At 40.0% G+C, this 25,164-nt stretch overlaps 1 protein-coding gene across 1 annotated transcript in view; it reads left to right on the top strand.

Annotated features, from left to right (window-relative positions):
• Window positions 1-25,164, top strand: part of RAPGEF5 (Rap guanine nucleotide exchange factor 5) — a 156,381-nt gene that overhangs the window by 118,154 nt on the left and 13,063 nt on the right. The window contains exons 12-23 of the mRNA XM_063153017.1: window positions 1,626-1,704; window positions 2,823-2,967; window positions 4,807-4,904; window positions 5,639-5,669; window positions 6,602-6,680; window positions 9,637-9,786; window positions 12,404-12,501; window positions 14,224-14,346; window positions 15,556-15,734; window positions 18,961-19,051; window positions 21,706-21,756; window positions 22,800-22,887. Coding sequence (XP_063009087.1) covers window positions 1,626-1,704; window positions 2,823-2,967; window positions 4,807-4,904; window positions 5,639-5,669; window positions 6,602-6,680; window positions 9,637-9,786; window positions 12,404-12,501; window positions 14,224-14,346; window positions 15,556-15,734; window positions 18,961-19,051; window positions 21,706-21,756; window positions 22,800-22,887 — 1,212 coding nt within the window. The remainder of the gene's footprint in view (window positions 1-1,625; window positions 1,705-2,822; window positions 2,968-4,806; window positions 4,905-5,638; window positions 5,670-6,601; window positions 6,681-9,636; window positions 9,787-12,403; window positions 12,502-14,223; window positions 14,347-15,555; window positions 15,735-18,960; window positions 19,052-21,705; window positions 21,757-22,799; window positions 22,888-25,164) is intronic.

Raw genomic sequence — 25,164 nt, 5'->3', positions numbered from 1 at the left:
CCCTTAGTGTTTGCAGTTGTAAATCCACCACTTAAATCACAACTTAGTATAATGCTGACTAATACCAGCTGGTTATACTGGTAAAATATTTTTGCTCTACAGTATAACTGAAATCACTTTTTATTCAGCCTGTCCATGTTACTGTTCTTATCTGAAAAAAACAGAGCTGTTCTCTTGTTAAAGGAAACACAATGTGTTTGCTGAAATTTAAAAAAATACAGTCAAAAGGAATCCCTCAAAAATTGAGGGAAATCTTACAATTTGGAAAAAAAACCAACAAAAAACACAAACAAAAACAAAAAAACAACCAACCAAACAAAAAACCACAAAAAAAAAAAAACCAGAGGAAGAAACAGAAACATTTTTTTGTGGTTACCAAGACCAATTACATTGTCTATTTGCAGTAAAGATTTCGTTGTGTGAACCAAATACTCTAGATCATGCATCGTGCATGAGTAGTTTACTAAAATTAGAATCAAATTTGTTTACAAATTTTGTAATAATTTCATTTGGAAGGGAGCTGTGAAACTGTTGGATCCAACCTGTGCTGGAAGCAGATTCGGTTAAACCAGGATGCTCAGAGCTTTGCACAGGCAAGCCCTGAATGTAGTGGTGTTGGACACTGCAGGTAACCTGTCATGGCTGGCCTCTCCACAGGAGGGAAAAATAAGTATCTTAATCTAGACAAATTTTCTTTTGTTGCCATCTCTGATGGTTGTCCCATATAATTTTGTAGCAAATCTCCAGGAAAAGTCTGGCTCGGTCTTATCTCCATTCTGCCGCTGGGGTTTTGAAGACACTATGAGATTACCTTGAGCCCTGTCACCCAAGATCAAACCTAGTGCTTTCACCTCAGTGATGTGTGCTGTAAAGGTTTGGAAAAATCCTAAAAATAGTGTGACATGGGAATAAGGAATGAAAAAGTTACACTGAAATCCTAAACTGTCTGGTTCTCCCGACAACCTGAGGTGCTAACAGCTTCAGTGTGTAGCGTTGGTCTGTTAGCAAGTACCTTCAGCCTGGTCTTGTAACACTGATAGAAACCAGGAGGAGAAAAAACCTTCATCGATACAATTGAACAAACCTTAGAGAAAACTTCTCAGCACTTACAGTGATTGCCCACAAGACTAACCGAACATCCATCTAAACATTTGAGTATATTTATTTTGTGGTTCTCAACTACTGTGCATAGATGTTAATCACAGTTCATGGCAATCCTAGTTTTTTTCTCTTATTACCAAAAGCTATTCTTCTGAATTTACAGAACAAGCTAATGTGTGGAAGGCTGCTTTGTGTGCAGCTGAGGTAACCAGGATGGCAGTGTTTGTTATAAGGACTCTTTCTTACTGGTTCCTGAACTATGATGAATTATTTTGTGCATAATTGTTCCTGTTGGTGCTTTGGGAGCTGAGGATGTATTTGTTAAGTAAAGGAACTGATCTCTGTAGTGGCAACACATTGTTAACTTTTTGAAACTTACACCTTTATGTATTCTGTATTCTTTTGGAGTGTTTTTTAAGGGCGGGGGTCCTGTTCCTGCCATGCACAGTAACAGGAGTAGATACTTTGTTCCTGCTCTTGCTAATGTATTGTACCTTGGGCTTTTTTTTTGTCTTCCTCTGCAGAAACTCTCCTGGATGATTTCCTTCTCACATACACGGTTTTCATGACGACTGATGACTTGTGCCAGGCCCTTCTGAGGCAATATCCTTTTACTGAAAGTTGTATTCAAGGGGGTCACACATTTACTCATAGTTTCATCTAATGTTGAGCCTTATATCAAAGCTACATGCTTGGTTTTGAGACAAATGCCTAACTCATAGCAACAATGCAATTTTATGTCAGCTTTTTTTGAAGATAAATAAACTTTTATAATGGTGACACGGTAGAATTTAAATAGGGGTTAAAACCTCCTCAGGTTATGTTAATTCATAGAATACCTACATGTGCATAATACATTACAGAATATGCAAAGAGAAAAAGTAAAGAATTTTACAGTCTCTGCTCCTTTTTTCGTCTAATACAGGATATAAATCTTAGCTCATTTTGAGATAGAAGAATTGTTTTCCTGTATTTCTAATGACTTGCATAAGCTACTAAGTTATTGATCAATGTTTGAATAAACTTGTGACTATAAAATGAACCTTTTGTTCATTCGTTTGTTTGCTTGCTTTTTAAAATCTTTTCCCCATCTTTAAATTTTGTGCTGAAACCATCAGTTTTTTCCCTTACAAGACAAAGAACCATGAAGAGACAGGAACAGTGTATACAGTGGTTATCATTGGACATTTGGTGCTTCTACCTTATGAATAGAGAGAAATGGTAGAAATAATATTTTGCTTTTTTTAAAATTTTGATAGAGTCACTTCTGCAGGTAGTATAATTTGTACAGACAAAAAGAAACTGACTTCCTTTGCCTGATTTTTGTGTTCTTGTTATGCTTCGCCCTTCTTCCCGCAGACATTCACATTGGCATCGGTGTACAGGGCAAAAGTTCATTCTCAGTTCTGCAGAAAATATATGACTGAACATTGTATAATTCCTTTTGAATTGATTTTACTTTTATAGACTCACCTCTCTAATCTGTAAGGGGGAAAAAAATCCTCTTGGCACAGAGGATGAATTGAAATTCCTATTACTGAGAATTCATTCCCAAAAGTTATGAAACTCCTAAAGCTCCAGACAGGATAAAATATTTAAAACTGAGCAATGCTATCAAAAAACCCCTTTCTTTAGCAAATGAGATTATTGCAAACTCTTTGCCAGCAGTTAATTTTAAAGTTTCTTTGAGTTCTTATTATATGTTCCTTAACCTACTGCACCTATTGTGCTAAGAACCACCAAGGGAAAGAAGATGACTCTGATGTGTCCTGTAGGAAAAGAAAAGTCTTGCATTTGGTGTCTCAATGGACTTCTCTCTACAAAGACTGGTTACATGAAGATGAGCATTTAAAACAATTTTTAAAGGTATTGAAACAATTTCTGTGATGCATTTCATTACTGCTTAATTACATACTGTGTCTAAAAAGCCCCAACAGGAAAATCTATAAAACATATTTTTTCATACTTAGATCTTTTCCATTAAATCTATAATTTAAAATGATTTACATATGTCTTCTTTAAATGCCTTAAATATAGTCAGTTTGAACAGAAATCCTGTATAGTCAATAGAGTCAACATTAAAAGCATTACTTTAACATATGAAGCTTCTGGAACTCCTGTGGTCACTAGAAATTGGGAAAAGTTGGGAAGGTAAGGAATAAAACTACAAAGATGTGGACGTTCCTTGGACACACCAGTCATGTCTGTCAGAATAGGGTCTGCAGTCAGTATCCAGAGGATCATGGACATTGGGAGTTTTGAGGTGATGTAAGAGATGCTACTTGGACTGAGGAGTGAAATCCTATTCCATGGTGTTTGCTGGGTAGACATGGAGAGCAGCACAGCTTTATGTATTTTTGAGAAATAAAATTTTGTTCCTTACTTGTTAGCTAAGTTCTTCTCATATCTCTGTATGAGTTCCAACAGCTCTTACTAATTAATTAATTAAGCCCTCGTTAAGTTGAAAATAGCACTGTTGTTGAGAACCTGAAATCAATCTGGTTACTGATTCTTTTTTTTCAGTATGTATTTTTTTCCCTGCTGGTTGAAAGGTGAGGGTATTTAGGAGACTTTTCAGTATCTTAAACTTTTACTGATGAGGTTCTTTGTCTGTGACTGGAGATCTTCTTGAAGGTCTTTTCTCTCTTCAGTCACTTGCTCAAGACTGAGGCAATGTGGAGAAAATGTTGAGATTCCTTTTTTTGTTTGTTTGTTTTGTTTTTTAAGTAGGACACACTGCATATGGAAGGAGAGACCTTAGGATTTTTGCTTTTTGGTACTAGGTGTGTATTGCTGTACTGGAAAGGGGACATCATTTCAGGCATCAGTTATGTCACACTGAGTTGCACCTGGATGCAGGGCTTTCTGGCCATGGAGGTGTGTGACTGTGCACTGTCTCACAATTCCTCTTCTGGAAGCTTGTGTGTAGTATAAACAGCAATAATGTTAATGATGGTTGTAGTTACACGTGCATAACCAACATACAGGGTCACAGGCTAAAATCATTCATGCAGAAATCTTTGAATGTGGAGGCCAAAGCAAACCTGGTGACTCAGCTCATGCATGTGGTCCTTGTTTCTTAGAAGGGAAAGGGAAGGATCTACGTGCAGATGCAGAAAAACTGTAGGGAAAATATTTCCTAGAATTTCAGTCATGACAATGTCTTCCCCCAAAATTAAAATTAAGGTTTATTTATATGTTAGTTTACAGCTAGGAAGAGTTGTGGGAGTTAGTGGGAGACATCAACTCAGTTTAAAATGCATGCAAATGTGAGGAAAGGTAAAGTAGAATATCTGCCATTTTAAATGTCTTAATCTGATGAACCTATTTGTTATCATATTGGATAAGTGACGATGGTGTAGTGTGCTGTCGTGCTTCAGAATGTGTTATGATGACATAACCAGGTTTTATGTAATAGCCACAAGTGGTGTTTTAAATTTTCCTGTTTATAGACAAAATAGTACAAGAATTTTGCCCTCTTGCTTGGTACACAGTACTAAGTAAGAGTGTTTTTGCAAAGAATATTGAATATTGACCAGTCTGTAAATTTAAACAGGAACATGCTCTCCTTACACGTTTTGCATAAACATAATGGTAAAACTTGTTTTAGTAGGATAGCGCCTGAATTGACTTAGACAACTGATGTGATGCCTTAGATTAATGTTTGAGTTGTCAGGTGTGTTAAGGCACTGCTTTGTTTTGTAGACAATATACAGAAATGTGTTAGATGATGTGTATGAGTATCCCATTCTTGAGAAGGACCTGAAAGAATTCCAGAAGATACTTGGGATGCATCGCCGTCAGTAAGTATTGATTGTGTCAATGATCAAGTCTTCTTTTATTCAGAGTGTAATTTATTTTTGTTGCTAACTTTCTGTAATTCAGTGAAGTGGTGAGAGGCATATTCAGTTTTACAAATCATCTCTTCTTAAAACTAAGGCTAGATTATTCCATTTTTTCTGATGTTTGTTGGGCAGTGTTTGTGACTCAACATTCACTCCCATCAATTTCACTTGGGATTACTTATAGACGGAGCAGAGTTTGTGAAGAAGCTGGCAAAATTCCCTCAGAAGTTGCAGTCAGTGACTTCAGATGGTACCTTCATTCTCTCTGCAGTACTGAGAAGCAAATCACTTGGAATAGTCATTTCTGAGTTATTATTTTACTATTAAATATGACATCTATTAAAAATATTTAAGTGGCATGTTTTTCCAACAAATGGATGTTGTTTCCATGGTTTGGCTATTGGAGAAGTGGGAGGAGCTGTGCACTTGAGGATGACTCTGACTGCTGTGACTACTCCAGCAGCTCATGAGCTGGCAGTGTTGCTTTTCACTATTTCGATTATGCAAGTCAAAGGAAAGTTCTCTGGCTGAGCCCAATGCCTTTAGTTTTTCCTGAAGAACTTCTGGGGCCTTTCTGCAGTGATCATTTACTGTTAAAAACTTGCTGATGTTGTAAAACTTGTTATAGCTAAAACTTCCTTTTCCTAAGCTTTGGCTGGAAAGAATAATTGTGATTTTCCTTTTTGTTTCAGCACTGTAGATGAGTATTCACCTCATCGAAAGGTAATGCCAACTTGATTGTTGTTGATGGCTAGTTAACTTACCATCTCACTTTTTTTTCCCCTCTGCCCACTTATCTCTATTTTTTTGGCTTCTTAACTGAATGTGGCTGGTGACCAAAAACATGACAGGACACATCAGTGAGGTTAGACCTGCAATGCTGCTTAAGGAACATTTTTTTTTTCCTTTGAGTGCATCCTGGATATCAGCAGTGTGAGCTAAGCTGCAGTGGTTGTGACAGTATTAGCATGTTAACAAGATGCTTTGAGATGTCAAAATTCAGGAGAGGCCTGGGAGGGTGTCCCCACAGAGCTAGAGGGATGTAAGCTGGGCAAACCAGGCTGAACACAGACATTGACGTGGATGTCACGTAAACAGAGCAAAGGGTGCATTTGTTGTGACAGGGACAGACAAAAAGAGAGGAACATGAATCTGTCTGTCTGACTGGAGGGAGAAGCTGCAGCCAGAGAAAAGTTGGTGTACAAACTGCTCAGAGGTGAATTGCTGTGTTTGTCAGTTTTACTGGGCTGAAGGTGAAGTGTGTAATAAGCTTAAAATGTTCCTGCAAAAATGTGGAAGGCAGAACATGAGATTGTAGTGAAATTGCTAAATAGGCTGATTGCTACATGGGAAATGTATATAAGAAGTGTGTAAGAAATGGGCTCTGAACGTGAATACAGAAAACCTTGAATTGTGCAGGCTGCTTAGACTTGGCATGTCCTGCTTCCTCCAAAATCCCCACCTTGGCCATTATTTAGTAAGGCAACTCCCAGTTTACTGCTCCAAGAAAGGGTGGGTGTACTTCCTATGCAGAAACCTTTTGGCCAGACATATGGGTTAAATGCTGGATTCCATGAATTACTGCTTTGTAAACAGCAGGGATGCAAAAAATCACTGATTTTTTTTCCCCCCTTTGTTTCTTTTCCACTCCACAGAATAAAACCTTTTTCCCCCAGTTCAGTGTAAAGGAGAACTGGCTGCAGCACAGAGGAACTGTGAATGAAACAGAAGAAAGTGAGTATAAATGAAAGAATGGAGGGAAAGCTCAAAAGCTATACAATTGTTTCCAAAGGACTTCAATGCAAATATTCTTTAGCTGACATATAGCTTTTGAACAAGACCTTAGGGACACAAAAGAAGAAATATTTGACAAGTTTTCCTTCTTCCTCCTGGTTGGTAGGGCTCAGCAGTGCCATGATATTTCAAGGGGGTTTTTTCCCTGTCCGGTTCCTCCAGCACCCCTGTCACAGTCCTGTGTATGTCCCAGGTGTGCTGGCAGCCTATCCACCAGCCATTAGTTCTGCTCCAGTTCATGCTCTTGGTCTCTTGACCTATATCTTGGCTGTGAAAGGTGAATGAACAAGCCTGTCACATGAAATGGGCCAGGATCTGCCAGCTCTGTGAACATGCCTTAGCTCCTTCTCTGCTCAAAAGCATCTCTGTGTGGAGTGTGAGGTGCCACTTCACTTTAATGCCAGCCATTTCCAAAGGCAATTCCCTGCCTCACCATTGGTACTGTAAGGCAGTGAGGCTGCCACCCTCCTGCAATGCCTGAGCCAGGAAGGAGGCAGAGAGGAGAACACTGTGTACACAAGCAGGGAAGGGCAGAAGGACCTCCTACCTGGCTCTTTGACAGTAGATCTTCATTTCTCACTGGGAACAAAACTCCAGAAGTTCACTTGAAGTCAGTGTATTTTTAGTGCTCATTTGTGACAGAATAAAAACTGAGCTTGTTCTACGCCAAGTCAAAAGACTTGCACAATGTGTGCTGCTGATAGATAATCCTCTTTTTGTGCTTCAAATGTAGGGGGTTTTGAGGTTTATGATACCAAGACTTCTTCTAAAAATGTTATTTGTGGATGTGAACCCCCACACTCATTATGTTTTTGAAGCTGGACCCAGCTTGTGGGTGACTGGAAAGGAAAGGGTGCTGGTGCAAGGGAGGGGACAGACTGTGTGACTGTGGTAGGACAGCCACCAGGACAGGACCCAGCAAGGCCAGTCCTGACTGAGTTAAATTGCTTTTGTCTCACTGCTTGAGAGCAGAAGCCACGGATTATGATGGGATTGAAGGAATGAAATAGCCAGAGTGAAGTTGGGGAAGGGAGAGACAGATGCAGAGGATGGACATCTAACATGTGTGGTGGAGTGCTGTCTGGCTGATGGTGCTTGTGGAGGATGGGTCTGTCCAGCTGCACCGTGCCACTTGACCAGAGGTGTTTTATCCTCGGTTGCAATCATTACCAGGGCAGCTTGCAGCCCAGGGCTACTTCCTCCCTCTGGCATTCCCTCCTTCTGACAGAGGAGCAGCACAGGCTCCTGGAAGAGATGATGTGGTCCATCCCAAGAGATACCATAGATAGAACGTTGGAAGGGTGTGAGGGGGAGAATCACTATGGTGGTTTTGCATGAGCATCTGACCTGTGGGTTGATTTAGTTCAGTGTTAAAAGAAGGATAAATCAATAGCCCATTTATAACATGACATCACTGTCATTGTCCCTTTGCAAATGACCAAGAGGACATTTCAAACAAAGTCAGTGTAAGCAAGGTGTGTCAGTTTGCATATGGAGTCCAAATATTCCTATCAGATTTTTTAAAATTTTTTTTTCTACCTTGTAATTTCAAGTGCAGTTGGATGTCTCCATCTTCATGATGTGTATCTATTCTGATAAAATATTCTGCCATAGAATGAGCTTCTCATTTACTCTCTGTCAACAGAGACTGGTTAAAAAGGAATTATAAAATCAAATGTTTTTTTTTCCCCAATACTCAATGCTAACTTCCTCCTTCATTCTCATATTCATTTTTTCTTTATTACAACAGGAAAAAACCCTTTTCTCAAGGATAGAGTTCTTACCTGCTTCTGGCATAGTCTTCACTAATGAAAGTGCCCTGAAGCCGTGAAGATCTGTAGGACAAGCAAAGAGCTATTGCTACATACATCTGTCAATAAAGATAATAAAAAAAAATATAACAGTTCCTGAGAAGAAAAGTTGTCCTCTGTTGGCATGGTAGCAGCCTGTCTAGAATAAGAAGTGCTAGAGGAGAAGGAAATTGAAAGTTTAATTGAGCACTGAAGTGAGTGTGAAACTAAGAGCTGTGACGATTCTGATTAGCAGATGTAATTTTCAAAATATTTATGCAAGTCTGCAGCTCAGTTTCTTCCACTTAAGTGTGGCAGCCATATTTCAAAGAACTAGCTAGGGCAAACTCTGCAAAAGATGTAAACGTAAAATTCTGGCAGGCAGAAAGAGTGTACATCCCTTTTTATAGCAGAAAAAAGTAATCGCTGAGCTGACCACAACATTCCCAGAGCTGAACCAACTCATGGACCTCAGGGGAAGTAGGGAGCCCAGGGAGTTTCTCCAAACCAGTCCCATTTATATGTGCTGCTTGTGATTCAAGAAATGAGTTGTCAGAACTGATTGTATGGCAGTTTGGGCAGTTTCTGCTGGTGCTGAAATACTCTGGCAAGTTGTTTAGATGTCTAGACAGATAAAATATCAGGAGTGGTTGAAAACCTGGGAGCAATGTTCTTGCAAAGCTTCCTGTTCCAGGTAGAAATGGAGGTCCAAAATAATTTCTGCAGCAGACATGAAGTATACTGATTTATCTGAACCTAAAATGAAGGGAGAAAAAATGGCAACCGCTGAGTTTCACAGAAGATAGGCAGTGAAGGAAGTTGTCTGTGACAAATCCTCAGGGTAGGAGATCTTAAATAGATATTGCTGTGGGAGTCTACGTTTCCATTTGCCTGCCTCTCTCATTTTTCAGGGAGAGGAAGTGGGGAGGGGAAAAATGGTGATGTCTCTGCTTAGTTTCACGTCCTTTGTGTCAGGGTGCAGTGACTGCCCTTCCAGCAGCAGCCAGCCAGCTGAGGCATTGCTGTGGTGCAGTCTGCAAGTTTGTTCTTTGCTCTGTTCAGGTATCCCTGCCTACAGCTGAGCATGTCTTTGTTCCTTTGTGCAGTTTTCTGCCGTGTGTATATAACAGAGCACTCCTATGTCAGTGTGAAAGCTCAAGTGTCAACTTCAGCTCAGGAGATTCTGAAGATCGTGGCAGAAAAGATCCAGTACCCGGAGGAGGAGTTGGCGCTGGTGACAGTCTCGTTCTCTGGTGGTGAGTAACTTCCCTTCATCTGACTACTCACCTTTTATTGCATCAGGTAAGGGAGGGCTGGCATTTTCTGATGCAAGGATGCAACTGTTCCTCTGTGGGCCCACAGCTGGGGGACCAGGGGAACAATGAGGAGCTGCTTCCCAGAGACTTGTTTCCATGGCAACAGCTCTTTCTTGGGTACTGTGGGATGTAGCATCTCCTGCCTGGGAAGGGAGTGTAAAGAACTCTCAGTCTTCAGCAGAATTGCAGGGTTTTATTTCTTTTTCACAGACGAATCTCCTATTTTGGAATTTAAATTAATTTTGAAGGCAATGAGGCATGGTTTGCCTTGAAAATGGAGACGGGAATAGCAAATACTATATGCATGGCTGTTTCCTCATTTATGGCATAGGTAACAAATATTCTTGAGCTGAAAGGAGGAAGACATGTATTTGCACAATTAAGATACTGGAAGCAATCTCAGCAATATTTTGTAAGCAGCAACTGACATCTTTTGCCTATTGTTTTAGTGTTAGTCATTAAATAGAAGGTCTTATTGTCTTTTTTAAGAAAGACTATAGTGATTGTGGAGTGTTACTAGAGACCAGCCAAAGTCCCAAGATCTTCTTTGATCTTTGGCAGGTCTCAAGCTCCTTGGTCAGATTGTTTTGATCATTGTAGTGTTTTTTGGAAGCAATTTAACTAAGTGCATAGAACCGTGAAGCTGGATCTACAAAAGAACTAAGAGTGTAGAATATCTTGGCAGTATTCTCAGATAACATTAGTTGGTGTTGACCCCCTAAGACAAAGGATGGGTCTTTTAAGTTACAGCACTCATTGCTACTACTTTGTCAGTCTAGTTAAATGAAATACACACAAGTGCTGGCTTGTTCTGTTTGTATCTTTGATTCAGAACTGGAAGGTCACTTTTTTTCCCCCCCCATGTGAAGCTCAATTAAATAAACCTAGTTTTGAGTGCACTGATGTGTGTGTCAGGGAGATGGTGCCCTGCTCTGATTGCTGAGACCCTGGGCACAGAGCAGCCATTGGGAGCATCACACATGAGTGTCATGGCCATCCAGGCTATATCACTTTCAGGCATATTCTTTTTACCCTTGTGTGTGCCCAAACTCACCTTCAGGGCATTTCACAGCACTGAGAAATCACTCTGCTGCTGTTGTTTCTCAGGTCTTTCTCTCCTGTTCAAGAGCAGGTCAAGTTTTGTTCTGATAGCAATAAATCTGGTCCTAACTGCCTGCTTAGCTAAAGAAAACCAACCATTCATAAATAATGAAGCACACTATATTGGTTCCCAGGAAAGCCACAAAATGGAAGTGGTTGCCACTTGGTTTTCAATGAGAGACAGTAAATAAAATGCAGGTATAGTAGGAAAGCCATTTGTACCTGATCTTTATAACCCCTAAAATGTTATTTAGTTACATTTCCTGAGTAAATTTGAAATACAACAATATCAGTGTCTTTCTTCTTATGCATCCTGTACTGCAAGTAATAAACACCAACCTGCTCTGCTTTTTTTTTCTGCTTTGTGTTTTTGCTATTTGTGTGACTTAGAACTCTTGTCTTTCATCCACTTGGAGGGCAGCAGTATGAGCATTGGAGAACCTGTTTTTATTGTAGTCCAATAATGGATAAGCAAGCTCTTCATTCAAAATTACCTTGAAAAAACATAATTATAGTTCAGCTAATGTATCTGTGTATCAGTGGATAAGGGAGCATGGATAAAAGGGAAAACTGTCTGAAATTATATTTGGCTCTCAGCTTTCTCCTGGTTCTACTCCTCATGGGCAATGCAGAGTCCAGGGTAGCTGTCAGTGTTCTTGGTGTAGTTTTGGGTCTACCATGTATCTCGTCTCCAGAGGATTACTTGAAGCCCTCAGGAAGTGACAGTTTTTGCAAGGCAGTTTTTAAGCTGTATTTGAGTTTTGCTTAATTTTCTCCCCCACCTTTCTCTAGTTCATTTAAGATTCCACAGAGCCGAACCAGCTCAACTCTGGACTGGAGAAAAAAAAAAGTCCCTTCTGTTTGCTACCAGTGTCCTGCTCTTTTACTCAGCTATTTCCCAAATTATTTGGTCTAAGTCTAGAAGAATTACTATAAATACTGTGTTACAAAGGACTATGCAGCTCTTCTCCATGGGGTGAATTTCATGGTGATGGGATCCTTTAAACTTCTTTTCCTGCTCACTGGCTGTGGCTACTGATTTAATCTCCACCCCTGGTTTTGTCTCCAGTGACACAGAACAGCTCAGTCTCTGGAGGCTGAGACACTCTGCTCTTACAAAATTCACTACATTTATACTTGATACACTGGGCTGAAATTAAATGCTCTTTAAGGCATTGGAGGCTAGACCAGATGATTTCAAGGTTTCTTTCTGTTCTATGTGAAATGCAGTTTGAAAGCAGAAGCAGGAAGCTTCTGTGCTCTAGTCCATCAGAGCTATCTTGCCTTTATCATGCCTGAGCAGGGTGGAGATGATTGGTCCCTACAGAGACTGAATTTGATGCTTAGTTGCCTTCTAAGAGGTTGATGTGGCTTCACAAATACAATTGTACCTTTATTTCTCATATACAGCTTTTACTCCTGTTCTGAACCTTCTGGTTTTTTGCTGTTTTTACAGAAAAACACGCGCTACAACCAAATGATTTGGCCATCTCAAAATCTTTGGAGTCATCCAGTCGTATGTTTGTGTACCGAAAAGATCTGACTGATTCTTTGGTAAGGATTGGTATTGTATATTTCCCATTTTTTGTTTGTCTGACTCTAAATCAAAACCTTAGTATTCCTCTCAGAGGGCTTTTGCAATGCAGAATTTATTTTTTGCTTCCCTAGTAAAGCTTACTGAGCTGCTCTATTTCTTAAAAAAAAAAAATCTTTCATTAACAGCAGTTATTTGACTGAACAGTAATGGAATTTGTTCATCAATTTTAAATAAACCAAAGCTTCTGTGCAGCTTAAATCTTGCAATCTACATCAGCCTGGGGAAGCTGACCTGTGTTTGTACCAGAATGGATGGGATGAGGATTATTCAGGGCTCTTGTGACTCTTTCCTCCCCACCCTGCCTTGTGCCTCTGTGGCACTTTGGCTGGTACATAATCATTCAAAGTGGTGAACAAATTCCCTGGAATTACAACATGTGGAAATAGATGTTTTGTGAGTTCCACAAGACCCATCAGTGTCACCCCTGTGTTGTGGCAGCTGGTGTGTAGCACTGGGGGTGTGTCCTCCTTTCTTTCTGTCTGTCTGTCTGTCTCTCCATCCTCTTGCTGTCGCTGGAAAGGTCAGCAGATGGAGAGGCAGCAGATCTCTCTCATCCTTCCTTCCCTCTGTCTTCAGGATTGCAACCTCCCTCCCTCCATGCTTTCCCAAAACCTCAGTGAGGCAGGCACAGTCAGGCACTTCGGTGTTCCAGTAGTTTTCTGCTAATTATGCAGATGTTTCCAGAAGGAGTAGGGGCTGTATCACAGCTGACTTGTGCATGTTGTCAGTACCTCCTCTAGGATCTGTGCATTCATCCTCGGGATGAGAAATGCCTATTTACATTTTGTGGGATCAATGTGCCCTGAAGAGCTGACATGCCACTATCATTGTAATCTGTCATCCCCATTATTTCTGGCTTTTGAGTCATCTCTAAAAATGTGAATATTAAGGGAAGGTTTCCAGTGTAGACAGGTGATAGCCAATCTAGTTTCATTAGTTACATAATAAGGATTGCAAAACTTGCTGTTGCTGTCTGAAATATAGCACCAAAGTAATAGCTTAACTGGTAAGAATAATCTTCCATTTTGGCAGATGGTTCATGTGCCAAGTTTCAGACTGATGAGGTTAAAAAAGCCAAGAGAAATGCAAAACTTGAAAATCCCAGCTAGTAATTGAAATGTCAAATTACCCTGAATGCCAGCAATACCACAGCACTCCACAGTAATATACTAAGTAACTTTTATGAATCAGAACTCACAGCATTTTACTCTTTGTTGATTACATTTGGAGTAGATTAATCATAAAATATATGGACTTTTGTTATTTGTAAAAGTGGACTAGAGGGCAAGTTATGTGCATTTATTCTTAATCCAATATGGTTTTAGAATGATTCTTTTATATCAGAAAATTTACTGGTGTCTTAATTTAGATTTTATTTTCATTATGCTCTCTGCTTGGCCAGTGTTTTTTATTCAAGGTTGAAAGAGAGAAGAAGAGAGGGAGAAAGCCTGACTCTCCAAAGCAAATCATTGATCCTATTGACCCATTTCCCATTTCAAGCTATTTATTAAAGAGGTTATAGCTCCTTCATTTTGATTAGTGGGGAAAAAAGCCCTCAGAGTGCACTTAGAGAAGATTACCTGCTCAGCTCTGTTTGGTACCTTAGTCCAGTAACTGTTTCATTGCAGAACCTTTGGCATTTCTTGAGGAATTTGTTTTGCTCTTGTCTGTTCATTTAGAGCCCATTTTCTGAAAATGAGGAATTGCAGCAAAGATCTGTGAGGATTTTGGGAATTAACACCTGGGATCTTGCCTTAGAACTAACAAACTTTGACTGGAGCCTCTTCAATGCAATTCATGAGGTAAGAAGCACCACATCCACTTCCAAGTATATTACTGTCATTCAGCACTGCATCACTGTGGTGGATTTTGGAGCATTGGTACTCCTGGCTGCTTGCTTCACTGTCATGACAACATGATTTGGCAGCTCTCAGTCGTGGTCACAGGTCCAAGAGCTACTTTTCAGTCCTTGAGACTGAAAAGAATGGTCACAGGTTTGTAGCTTTTCTGTGTTTGGGCATCTCATATGTTCCCTGTATACCTGATGTGTTCTATTGAGATTTGCCTCAGAAGAGTAGACCATGATTATGTTCTAAAAACTTTCTCTGTGAATGTGTTACATATGCAAAATGTCCTATGCACTTGATAATGTTTCAGTAAATATGGGACTCCACAAATAGTTGTTTTTCATATCACTTTAGCGGCAAAAGAATTCACAGCTTCAGCAATTCAGATGGACACATCACTGTCCCTGTTCTTGTTAGGCTGCAGTGAGATGAAGAATACTGGGCAAGCTTTATTAAATGAGATAATGGTGCACTTCAGGGCCCATTGGGTTGTTTCAATGACTTTGATGGGTTCTGGTTTGGGTTGCTGAGTAAAACACACAGTTAACAGTAGAAAAGCTCTCTTGAAAATATCATTTACTGACAAGCATGTTGGCTTTCTGAGAAAATGAATGTGAAATTGCCTTGCTGTTCACCAGATGCTTTCCTTTTCTTTCATTTTGGGTTTTTTATTCAGTTTAGGCACTTTAAATTTGAAACTGGCCACGTTTGGGTTTTGGTTTTTTTTTGTTTTTTTTTTTTTTTTTTTTTACAGAAATCAAACCCACACCTCTATTGATTAAAAATTGGGTAATACAGAAACAAGTTTGAATAGAAATTTTTCAAATTCTGCAGTGGTTTGATATGGTTGATTTTTCATACTGGAACAGAAGTGATGAAATACAGAAATAAGTTGTTTATGTCTTGTACCTGGCTATAGCCAGAAATGGAACCTTGGGAATTCTAACAAGAAGAGCATATATTGCAGGATTTCCAGTCCACCTGCCTTCTGTAATAAGTCTCTAGATTTTGCTAAGCCAAACCTGAACCATTTGTGATTTTCTCATGGATAATGAAAAAATAACCATTTGTGACCAAACCTTGTTTCAAAAACATAGTTTTAAATAATTTCATTTATATTTAAATTGTTTCTATATCCCTACTGATGTTGTCAATGTCTTCCAGCAAGAGCTGATATACTTCACGTTCAGCAGACAGGGCAGTGCTGAAAACACTGAGAATCTCAGTCTTCTGCTTCAAAGATGCAATGAGGTCCAGCTTTGGGTCGCCACCGAGATACTCCTCTGTAGCCAGCTCTGCAAACGTGTGCAGCTTGTGAAAAAGTTCATCAAGATTGCTGCCCAGTAAGTTGCTGGTGTTGCAACAGAAATCCTTGAGTTCACATGGTTTGTTTGGCAAGAAGTAGGTAGAGAGGCAAGGAAGGAAAACGAATTCATCATCCTGTGTTTTGATAGTGTAGTTAGCATTCCTAAATAAAACAGTCCATAGATAACAACAGCAGAGCCTGCTCGAAACTAGGCATGGTGGAGTGTGTGCTGCTCAAATCTCCCTTGGGCAGCTTAGCTGCTGTGTCTGCAGTGCCAGCTGCAGCATCCCTGATGGTGCAGAGATAGCTCCTTCTGAGCTGAGATAACCTGAGGACTGTATGACAGAACTATTTTGGCAGAAAAACAGTCACTCACGACTAGATAGAGAAACCAAAACATTCTGTTATAAACTTGAAAGTCCTACCTCTAGAGAGGAACCTAACTGCGATAAGCTGTTGCCCCCTGTAATTCTCTCTGGAGTACTCTTTTATTTATTGGAGTGGTAGGCTTTTTCATATGTTAGATTTGACAGTCTGCTCTTTCACTGTTACTGGGTAGTACTGGCATTTATTCTATGTCTTGCAGTAGCATACAAATATATACTATACACAGAGCCTTCTTTTCTCTGTAATCACTCTTTGTCTTAGTAACCAAGGAAAAGGAAATGGAGAAATTTAAATATATGCAATCATCCTTCTCACCTCTCTCTCCACTTGTTGGTCTTCTGCAATATTTGAATATGCATAGTTGTGGAAAATGTATAAATTGTTCCCTTCATCAACTGGGCTGATTTAATTTGCAAGGCACTTACAGAGGACTGTTCTCTGCTGAAGCAGTGCCTTTAGAGAAATTAATTCTTCTAATCTAATCTAGTGTAACTCATAAATGTGATCCGATTTAGTTTGCAAGTTGTGTGGTATCCAGTAATATGTTCATTTCTCACCCTACCAATGATCAAAAAATGGTTGGTTCCATGTGGCTTGCTTGCACCATTGTAGCATTAATTTGCATCCCAGGAAAAGTTTTGTGTCAGTCCTACATGAATAAGAATATATTTGTTACCAGACTAAAGTGTTGCTCTATTTTTATGGATCCTATTCTGTTAAGTGAAAAGCCAAAGTTATAGAGACCAAATACAATTGTCAGTAAACAGTAGACAGGCTCTCCCCGTGTATTGCAGAAGCACCCACCACTGGAGAATGTAGGTGATAAAATAAGAGAATGTGTAGTTTTCACAGGATTTTTTTGTCATAAAAACTGCTTTCTAAATGAACACCCCACTGTATCTCATCAGTTCTGGAAGAGTTGATGAGAGAGGAACAATTAGGGTGGAAGGATGGTGTGCTAAACACATCATGAGACAAGCCAAGCAGCCCTCCTGCTGGAGGTTCTGTTTATGACTAAGGCAGAGAGGGAGGGAACTATGGACAGCTCTGGCTGCTCCCTCTTCTCTGCTCACTGGTTCAGCCAGGAATCTTTGTCTGGTCAGGAAACCACCAGGGCTAAGATTTCATGTTCATCATCTGTGTGCTTTGCTGTTGAGGAACGCATTTTACACAAGTGTGTCAATACATAAAAGGGAGACAGAGTGTTTGGAAAACAGATCCATTTGCTTCTTTTGATGAGTAGTCTAAAAGAAGACAAGTGGTTCAATAAACAAAATTAATTAGCATGTTTTTAGAAAAAAAAAACTTCCTGGGGAGTTAAAGAAACAAGTCAATGTAAGGTTAGAACAAAAAGATTACAAGAGCAGCCTTGTTGCTCCCCAAGCAAGCAGCGGCTGGCTGTGACAGACATCCCTTCTCTGCACAGCTGGCTGTCAGGAGTTGGTGCACCCAGCAGACAGTTCATACAGGCTGCATTGGACACCTTCCTTGCTTTGAAATGAGTTGCCTTTGGGAGCTGCCTGGCTTTCATGATAAAGAGAATCTAAGCAACAAAGTTAGGATTAACTCAAAGACAGCTGAAGTGAAGTGAGAAATACACTGTCTCAAGATAGTACACAGTGATAAGGGCAGGCTTTATAAAACTTGGAACAACTTCTGGCCATTTTCCAGGCTAAGGCCTTGGCATGTACGGATGATAAATCCCAGTGAAGCCAGTGGAACTTTAAATTGTCTTAAAAGAGTATTTGCACTCTCACACACAAATGCACCCATATATTTGTATGGTCTCCAAAAATCTGCATGACACAGGGCAATATTTTTGTTTTAAAAGGACTCAGTATTTCAGGATTTCAAGTTTCCTAATGAACTAGAAATAAGCATGGTTGATTGTATACAGTAAAATGTCAAAAAATAGAGGAATTGAGCAAACTGGGACCTGTACTGGAACCAGTACTAGCTACAACTGCTTTATAGGCATATGTAAATTGAACACTAACCAGATTTTCAGACAATAAAAATGATGAGGGATTGCAAATGCACTGGAGGATAGATAAGAAAAAAAAATTATCTAAGGAGTCTAGTGGCATGTGCAAACAACAGTAGGATAAGATTTAATTTAGATAGATGCGAAGTAATTCAGCTACAGAATGCTAATACTGAGCTGAAGAAATAAATGCATGATTGTAAAGAACAGCACTGTGACAGAGGTCCTTGGGTGATAAAAGATGACAAATTAAAAGAAAGGACAAAATGTGATGCTGTTCCAAATAAATAATTTGCTGTTTGTTTTATGCTTGCATAAGAACGTAGAACAGTAATTATATTTCTTCTTCCCTCCCCACTGTCTCACTACATGAGAAAGTAGTGAAGGAAATAAGAGTTAAATATGACTTAAAATAAATTACAAAGAATTCAATGAACGATAATAACAATATGGAAAAGCAAATTGCAGGCCACAACTACAAAGAGAAATTGGAGGAACCTATGTTGTACAATTTACAGAAAAGATGAAAAAGAAGATGAAAATATTTATTATACAACAGAATAGAGGTCAAGGAGTTATTCTGTATGGTAAAGGACAGCTGGGAGTAACTTGAACATTGAAAAGGGAAAGTTACTTTTGACAGCAAAGGGAAAAAAATTAACCTGCCAACAACAGGGTTGATGAGACAGTAGAACATTTTCTAAAAAACTTCTCAGAGACCCCATCGCCTAGACTGCAGGTGGTTATGAGAGGACATTTAATGAGTTCATTATATGGAAGATGATTGTATGTTAGTGCTGAGGGTTGAAATGAGACTCAGTAACCTAGGATATGTGTGCATTCCATTTCTTGCTGATTCTGAGTAGAAAAAAATCATATTTTCATTCCTCAGCTGTAAAGCCCAAAGAAATCTGAATTCATTCTTTGCAATTGTTATGGGTCTCAACACTGCATCTGTCAGCCGGCTGTCTCAGACCTGGGAGGTAAGACCCATCTTTATATCTTTCAGACACTGTCAAAACCATTTTGCACAAATGCTGTATACTGGTGAATTACCTTTTCTTTCTGATTAATATTTTTTCATGCTGAAATCAAACATGGAGGAAATGTTGGTGGAGAAAATTCTTTGTGACCTGAAACCTTAGATACGCTGGTATTAAAAAAAACCAAACACTTAAATGTGTCCTTCCAGAGTTTTAAATAAGAACAAAGCATGGAGATCTTATCCCCTTAAAACAAAATAAATTATTCTAGGATTTTAAGTAGATGTCAGAACAGAAGGTCTTATAAAGGTGGCTCCAAACAAGCAATACCTTATTCTGGAATAATTTAATTAAAAAGACAAAACAACAAAGTAGAAATAAACCTTCTTTAGTTGTCTTTCATCAGGGTTTTTTTGCAGCTGCTCATCTTGAACAACAAAGTTAGGAAATGAGCCATGAATAAGGAGCATATTGGGGAACAGAGATTATTTGCTTGAAAAGCTACTGGTTGCTACAGAGTATGAATGTGTTTAAAGGAGGGTCCCCCTGGGATCTGTATTTCTGTTGTGATTTTTTTGATTCCATCCAAATGGCATCCATGTTGAGTTACAGTATCTGCAAGTTTACTGTATCTGCTGATGACCCAAATACTGGGGAAGGATAAATTGACCTGGGTGGGTTGAAGCCTTATCCCTCCTTCATGCCCTTAACACCACAGGTGGGCAGGACTCCAAAAATACCAATCTGTAATACAGTGACAGAGAAGGGCTGTGATCTCCTGCCTTGGAGATACGTTTGAGCACCAACAGCTGGGACCAGAGGGCCACTAGAGACTGACAAACCTGTCTGACACTGTCCAGAGCAAAGTCTGCCCCCCCAGCTAGAACCACACATATGGAAACATCACTTGTATGTCTGAGGCTTTGACACACACAGAAACAGGGACAGTGACTGTTTACAGGGATTCAGATATGCAAGGAAGAGCTGACTTAAATAAGAGATAAAATAAAAGTTTTAGAAAAACTACATACATGAGGACAGTGATACAGGACCCTTGCCTCTGATATCTCTGAAACACCTCTCTGGGGAGCATTTGCCTTGGCGTCCTGCTAAGTTGCCTTCATTCCATTTCTCTGGTAGGAGAGTGGAAGAGACCAAGTATGATCTGAAAGGCAGTGATGCAGATCTCTCCTGCACAGAGCCATGCAGAACTCTGCTCTGTGCTGAGGCCTCTGGAGATCATGCACTGCCCCGGGACTTCTCTCAGGAAGAGCAGAATGTGTTGCTTGTCAGAACAAAGAATGCCTCTGCATATGTACCACTGTAAATATGTCACGTTTCTGTGTGTAAAATATTTATCAAGTCACATCCTTTCTTTTTTTTATTTGTAAAACTTCATTGCACTGGAAGTTTCAAAAGCAGAAGGTTATTTGCATTAGTAATGTGACTTCTAGAAAGTAGAGCAATGTTTTTAAATTAATTATAATTACTTACACATGTAAATGAAACAACCTAAATTTAAGCAGCCATTTAGACTAAATCATATTGACTCTGCGCTTGATTTCTTGAACAAGTAGTATGCTCCCAAGTATATTCTACTTTTTTTCCTACAGTATCCACTGTTTTAATGAGCCTCGCTTTCCTCGATTTAAGATAGAAAAAAAATGCAATTGCAGTTCCATGTTCAATCATTTTAGCATTTTAATTGTACACATCCATTTAATCTAATTGTTCTAAATCTCTTTTCCCTTGGTAATGTCACTGTGGCTGTCAGGATCTAAGGACAAAGACAAGACAGGATTTGTACTAAGAGGGGATCTGTTTTACTAGACTAACTATTATGGCTGGAAAAAATAGACAGGCTTTAAGGTCCACACACCATCCTTCAAGTTTGAAATACCAGCATGAAAATTTAAATTGCAAACAATTGCTTTGAGTGTAGTGATGTGAATCCATTAAAGCATTTTAGAGACAAAGAAAGTGGATGTTTGTGGAGTAGAGCAGGTATTGACATGAGGGGCAAGACAGTAGTTTGTGCCTGGGCTCCCTTAGAAAGTCTTTTATGCACCTCTCTGTGGGATTAGGAGCAGATACCAGAGACAGAGTAATCATTTCATTAAGGAAATGTCTCACTTTGGCACCAGTATGTGCCAGTGTTAACCCTGATCAGCACTGGCATGATGTACAAAGCAGCACTGAGTGTGAGACCTGTCAATTTCTAGAACCCATGTTCTGGGGCAAGATTGATTACAAGAAATTATTTAACATGAATGTGATCAGTTTCTGAATTCTCAGTTACTGCATCTAGCTTGATATGGATGTTTAGTCATGGAAGCTGGAGAAGAAAGTAAAACTAGCTGCTAACAAGCAGTTTCCATGCTAGAAGGATGCGGGTCCCCAGGATGAGGCTGCAGGGCCCAGTTCCTTGCTGGCCTTGCCCAGAACATGGTCTGTAATGAGGGCCCTGGGAGCTGAGGAGCTGGGGTTAAGTGCCTGTTGGTGCTTTCAGCAGCAGGCATTTCACCCAGAGCAGTCTCATGGAAAAGAAAATGCCTCAGCATTTTTCTGCCTAAATCAAATTCTCTCTTTTTTTTTTTTTTTTTTTTTTTTTTTTTTTTTTTTTTTCTTTCCCTCTCTGTTTTCCAACACTTCAGAAAATTCCTGGGAAGTTCAAGAAGCTTTTCACTGAACTTGAAAGCTTGACGGTAAGTATGATGTTGGCAGCAGAAGAACATTGCTAGATTTACCTGCCTTCCTTCTTCCTAATTTGTTTGGAGTCTGCCTGTTATTGTCTGGAGTTGGACTTGTCATGTCAGATCTGTGATTTGCTGAAGGCCACGTGGCTCTCCAGAGCTCCAGGGTGGTCTGCAAACATGAAAAGGAGAGAGGCTCTGTGCCTGACAGAGGGAGGAAGGATCAATTTGGGAGCTGTTCCTTTTCCCTGGTACCTAATCAACCTTTATCTGAAGCAATATGCTGCAGATCAGGAGAAAAAGAGACCAGCTCAAGTTTTAAAAAAACAAATGTCGAAATCTGAGGCTGAAGGGTCTTTGTCAGCATTATCAAAGCAGAATAAACAAATGTTTCCTCTGGCTGTCACGGAAGTGGGTGCATGGTAAGATCACTGCCTGGCACGGGGAACAGGAGATGCAGCCTTTACCAGCTGTCATGCTTCTGTACTTGGAGTTCATTATAAATGAATGTGTTTTAAAGATTCTGTGTGAGCTGGTGTTTACATTGGAAATTGAGATGACTTTTTGAACTGCCTACACAATGCCACAGAAACATGCTACCTTATTTTCTTTGAAAGTCTCCAGCATGCTCCATGGATCTTAAAGCAGTTTTTGTTGGTATTTTTTGTTGCTGTTTGGTGATGTTTGTTTTGGTTTTTTTAAAGAAGTTAATCAGCAATACATTCGGGGATACATTTTCTGCTATATAGTAAGGGATTTTGCTAATAGAAATTTGTGGGGAAATTAAAGAGCAGTCCAAGTGAATCTATTCTGCAGTTTCCTCTCAATTTAGCACTGCTTCATCTAGAGGAACATAATTGCTTTTGTTCCTTTCACTGTTTACGTTCCTGTTCAGTTTAGCATGTCAGCTGGCTTAGAAAACCTTTAGCTACCTTGCATCCCAAAGAAACCTTTTATATCTAAATCATGTTCAGATCATAAGCCTGTAATGGATTTAGAATTGCTCTTTTTATAGCCTATTGATTTTTCTGTCTATTACTCAAATGGTTTTGTAGGATCCTTCTCTGAATCACAAAGCTTACAGAGATGCATTCAAGAAAATGAAATCTCCGAAAATCCCCTTCATGCCCTTACTTCTGAAAGGTAAGGTAAAAGCTTGGCTGCTCTTCACTGTTGTTAATTAAAACAAGTGATTTTAACCACCTTCTGTAAGGTGATTTTTTCTTTGGATGCTCTTAAGATGAGTATGTGACAGATATAGTGGTATTGACAAGGCACTTGGTCTGGATAATAAAAAACTCTCTTTCAAGACAGTGGGAAGATCCCAATTTTCACATGGGTCTTAAAACTTCATGGTGTCCTGTCAAGTGTAGATAGAGCTGTGTGCTTTGGCTTTGGCCACATCCCCTTCAGTTGGGAAGTGTGACCCTGCAGGCCCCTGAGCCAGTGGCCATGGTCATTCTGCTGCTCTGAGGTGCCTGCTGGGAGATGCCTCCCTCCTAGAGGAGGGGATTTCCAAGTCTCTTATAGGTCTGAAAGAGATAAATAAAATCTTACTATCTAAAATAATTTTTTTAAAGTCTTAAAATAAAGTACAACTACTTGCTAATGCAATGAGCTGGGCAACTAATTAAGTGGCATGTACTTAAAATATTCCATTGTCTTGGAGTCATTAATTATTAATTGCCTAGTCTTTGAACATGGCAAATTCACTTGTTTATTCCTGTGTTCTGAAAGTGTTCTCTTTAGGCTGTTTATTCCAACCTGCTGCTGTGAAATGTGTGAAGGCAGTTCTCCAGATCAGTTGGTGACAGTTTGGGGGCCACCAGACACTTCCCCTCTTTGCACACATCAAAGGAGTTTGCAATAATTCAGATGGATACAATTATCAAGGCTTCAAAATCAAAATTTTCAAAGTGTTCTGGAGTACCTCTTGCCTGCAAACAAAAGCAGCAGACACAAGTCACTTGTAGCAATGATGTTTGCACAGCATTACAATTTGGTGTGTAAGAACGTGCACCTAGACAGCATTTGTATCTTTAACTTGAATTGGAGATAGCAAGCAGACTTTGAAATTAATGCAGTAATGTCCTTCAGTACAGTGGTCCATAAGGAGATGCTGCCAAGGTTGTTAATTCCCAGAATATTGCACAATGCAATGGAATTTATTCCATATCAAGCATATTTGTATTAAGGTCATTTCCAAGACCAGTAGAATAGGAATGGGTAACATAGAAATCATTAATAACATGGCAAATTGGTGTATTTCATCACAATAGGAACAAAAGTAGTTTCAATTAAAAAAAAAAAAAGAAAAATCTTAAATTATGAAAAATAACTTCAGAGTGTCCTCTTAAAAGTTAATTAAATTTAAATGCAGAGCTCTCACAGCACACAGACACAGCTTTTGAGAATCAGGCAGATTTTTCAAATATGTAATAAAATACTGTGATATACCCTTATAACCTAGTTCAGATGCAATTTTCTGCTCCACTGAATTTATCTAGACTCTTAGTTGTTGGCTGCAAAGCAAATTTCTGTTCCTTCTGCCCTCAGAGATACACACATTGCTGTCAATGACTTAAAAAGCTGTGTGAAAATTTCTGCTTCCAGTATAGGTTTTTCATTAGAAGTGATGGACAGTTTTTAAGTGCACTGGTACAGACACAAGCACTGCCTGTGTCCTGAAGTTGCGTCCTTTCTGTGTCCCTTTCCCTGGGTGCCCCAAGCAGCCCAGCAGAGGAGGTGCAGAGGGTCCCTCCTTTCCCTCTGCTTTTTGGGATGCAGCCCGGGGCTAGGGGAGGTGCTGCTGGAGGTTTTGGCAGCATGTGCTGTGCTTTCTGCATGTCCGGGCTGGCATCCTGTCTGTCCCAGCCCAACCCTAGGGGCACAGGGGCTCTCCATCGCCCCCCGGGAGAGTCCCAGCCCCGGGTTTCCAGCCGCATTTGAAGCCGTTTAGCATTTCAATTCCAAGCAATTACAAAATGCCCCTCAGGCACAGAGTGAGCCTTTGAAATCCAAGGAAATAAATCAGCTTGGCTGCTTTGAGAGAAGGTGAAGGTAGAGGTGGATGGGGGGCCGTGTGTGACAAAGCTTCTCTGCAGGTTTCCTCTCCTGAAATGCCCCATAACCGCGGGGTCCGTGTGGGTATCACAGGGAGTCCTAGAGGTGAGGACGTGCTGAGGGCACAGTTTGGCTGCTGGGCTGGAGGCTGACACCTCTGCTGGGAGGGACTCTTGTCCCATTCACTGTGTGCTGTTCTCCCGCTGGCATCCACGGCTGGGACTGTTCGGGAGTAATGCTATTGGAATGCCATCTCATTCCTCCAGCGATTTCTGCTCATGGATCTCCTGGGTACCCTCCCATGCAGGAGAGCTGGTCAGGGCTGTGGTGCTGCTGCCTGTGCTGTCAGTAACCTGC

Source organism: Melospiza melodia, chromosome 1 (assembly GCF_035770615.1).
Source record: "Melospiza melodia melodia isolate bMelMel2 chromosome 1, bMelMel2.pri, whole genome shotgun sequence".
Lineage (NCBI taxonomy): Eukaryota > Metazoa > Chordata > Aves > Passeriformes > Passerellidae > Melospiza > Melospiza melodia.
This window is presented reverse-complemented; position numbering and strand designations above follow the sequence as displayed.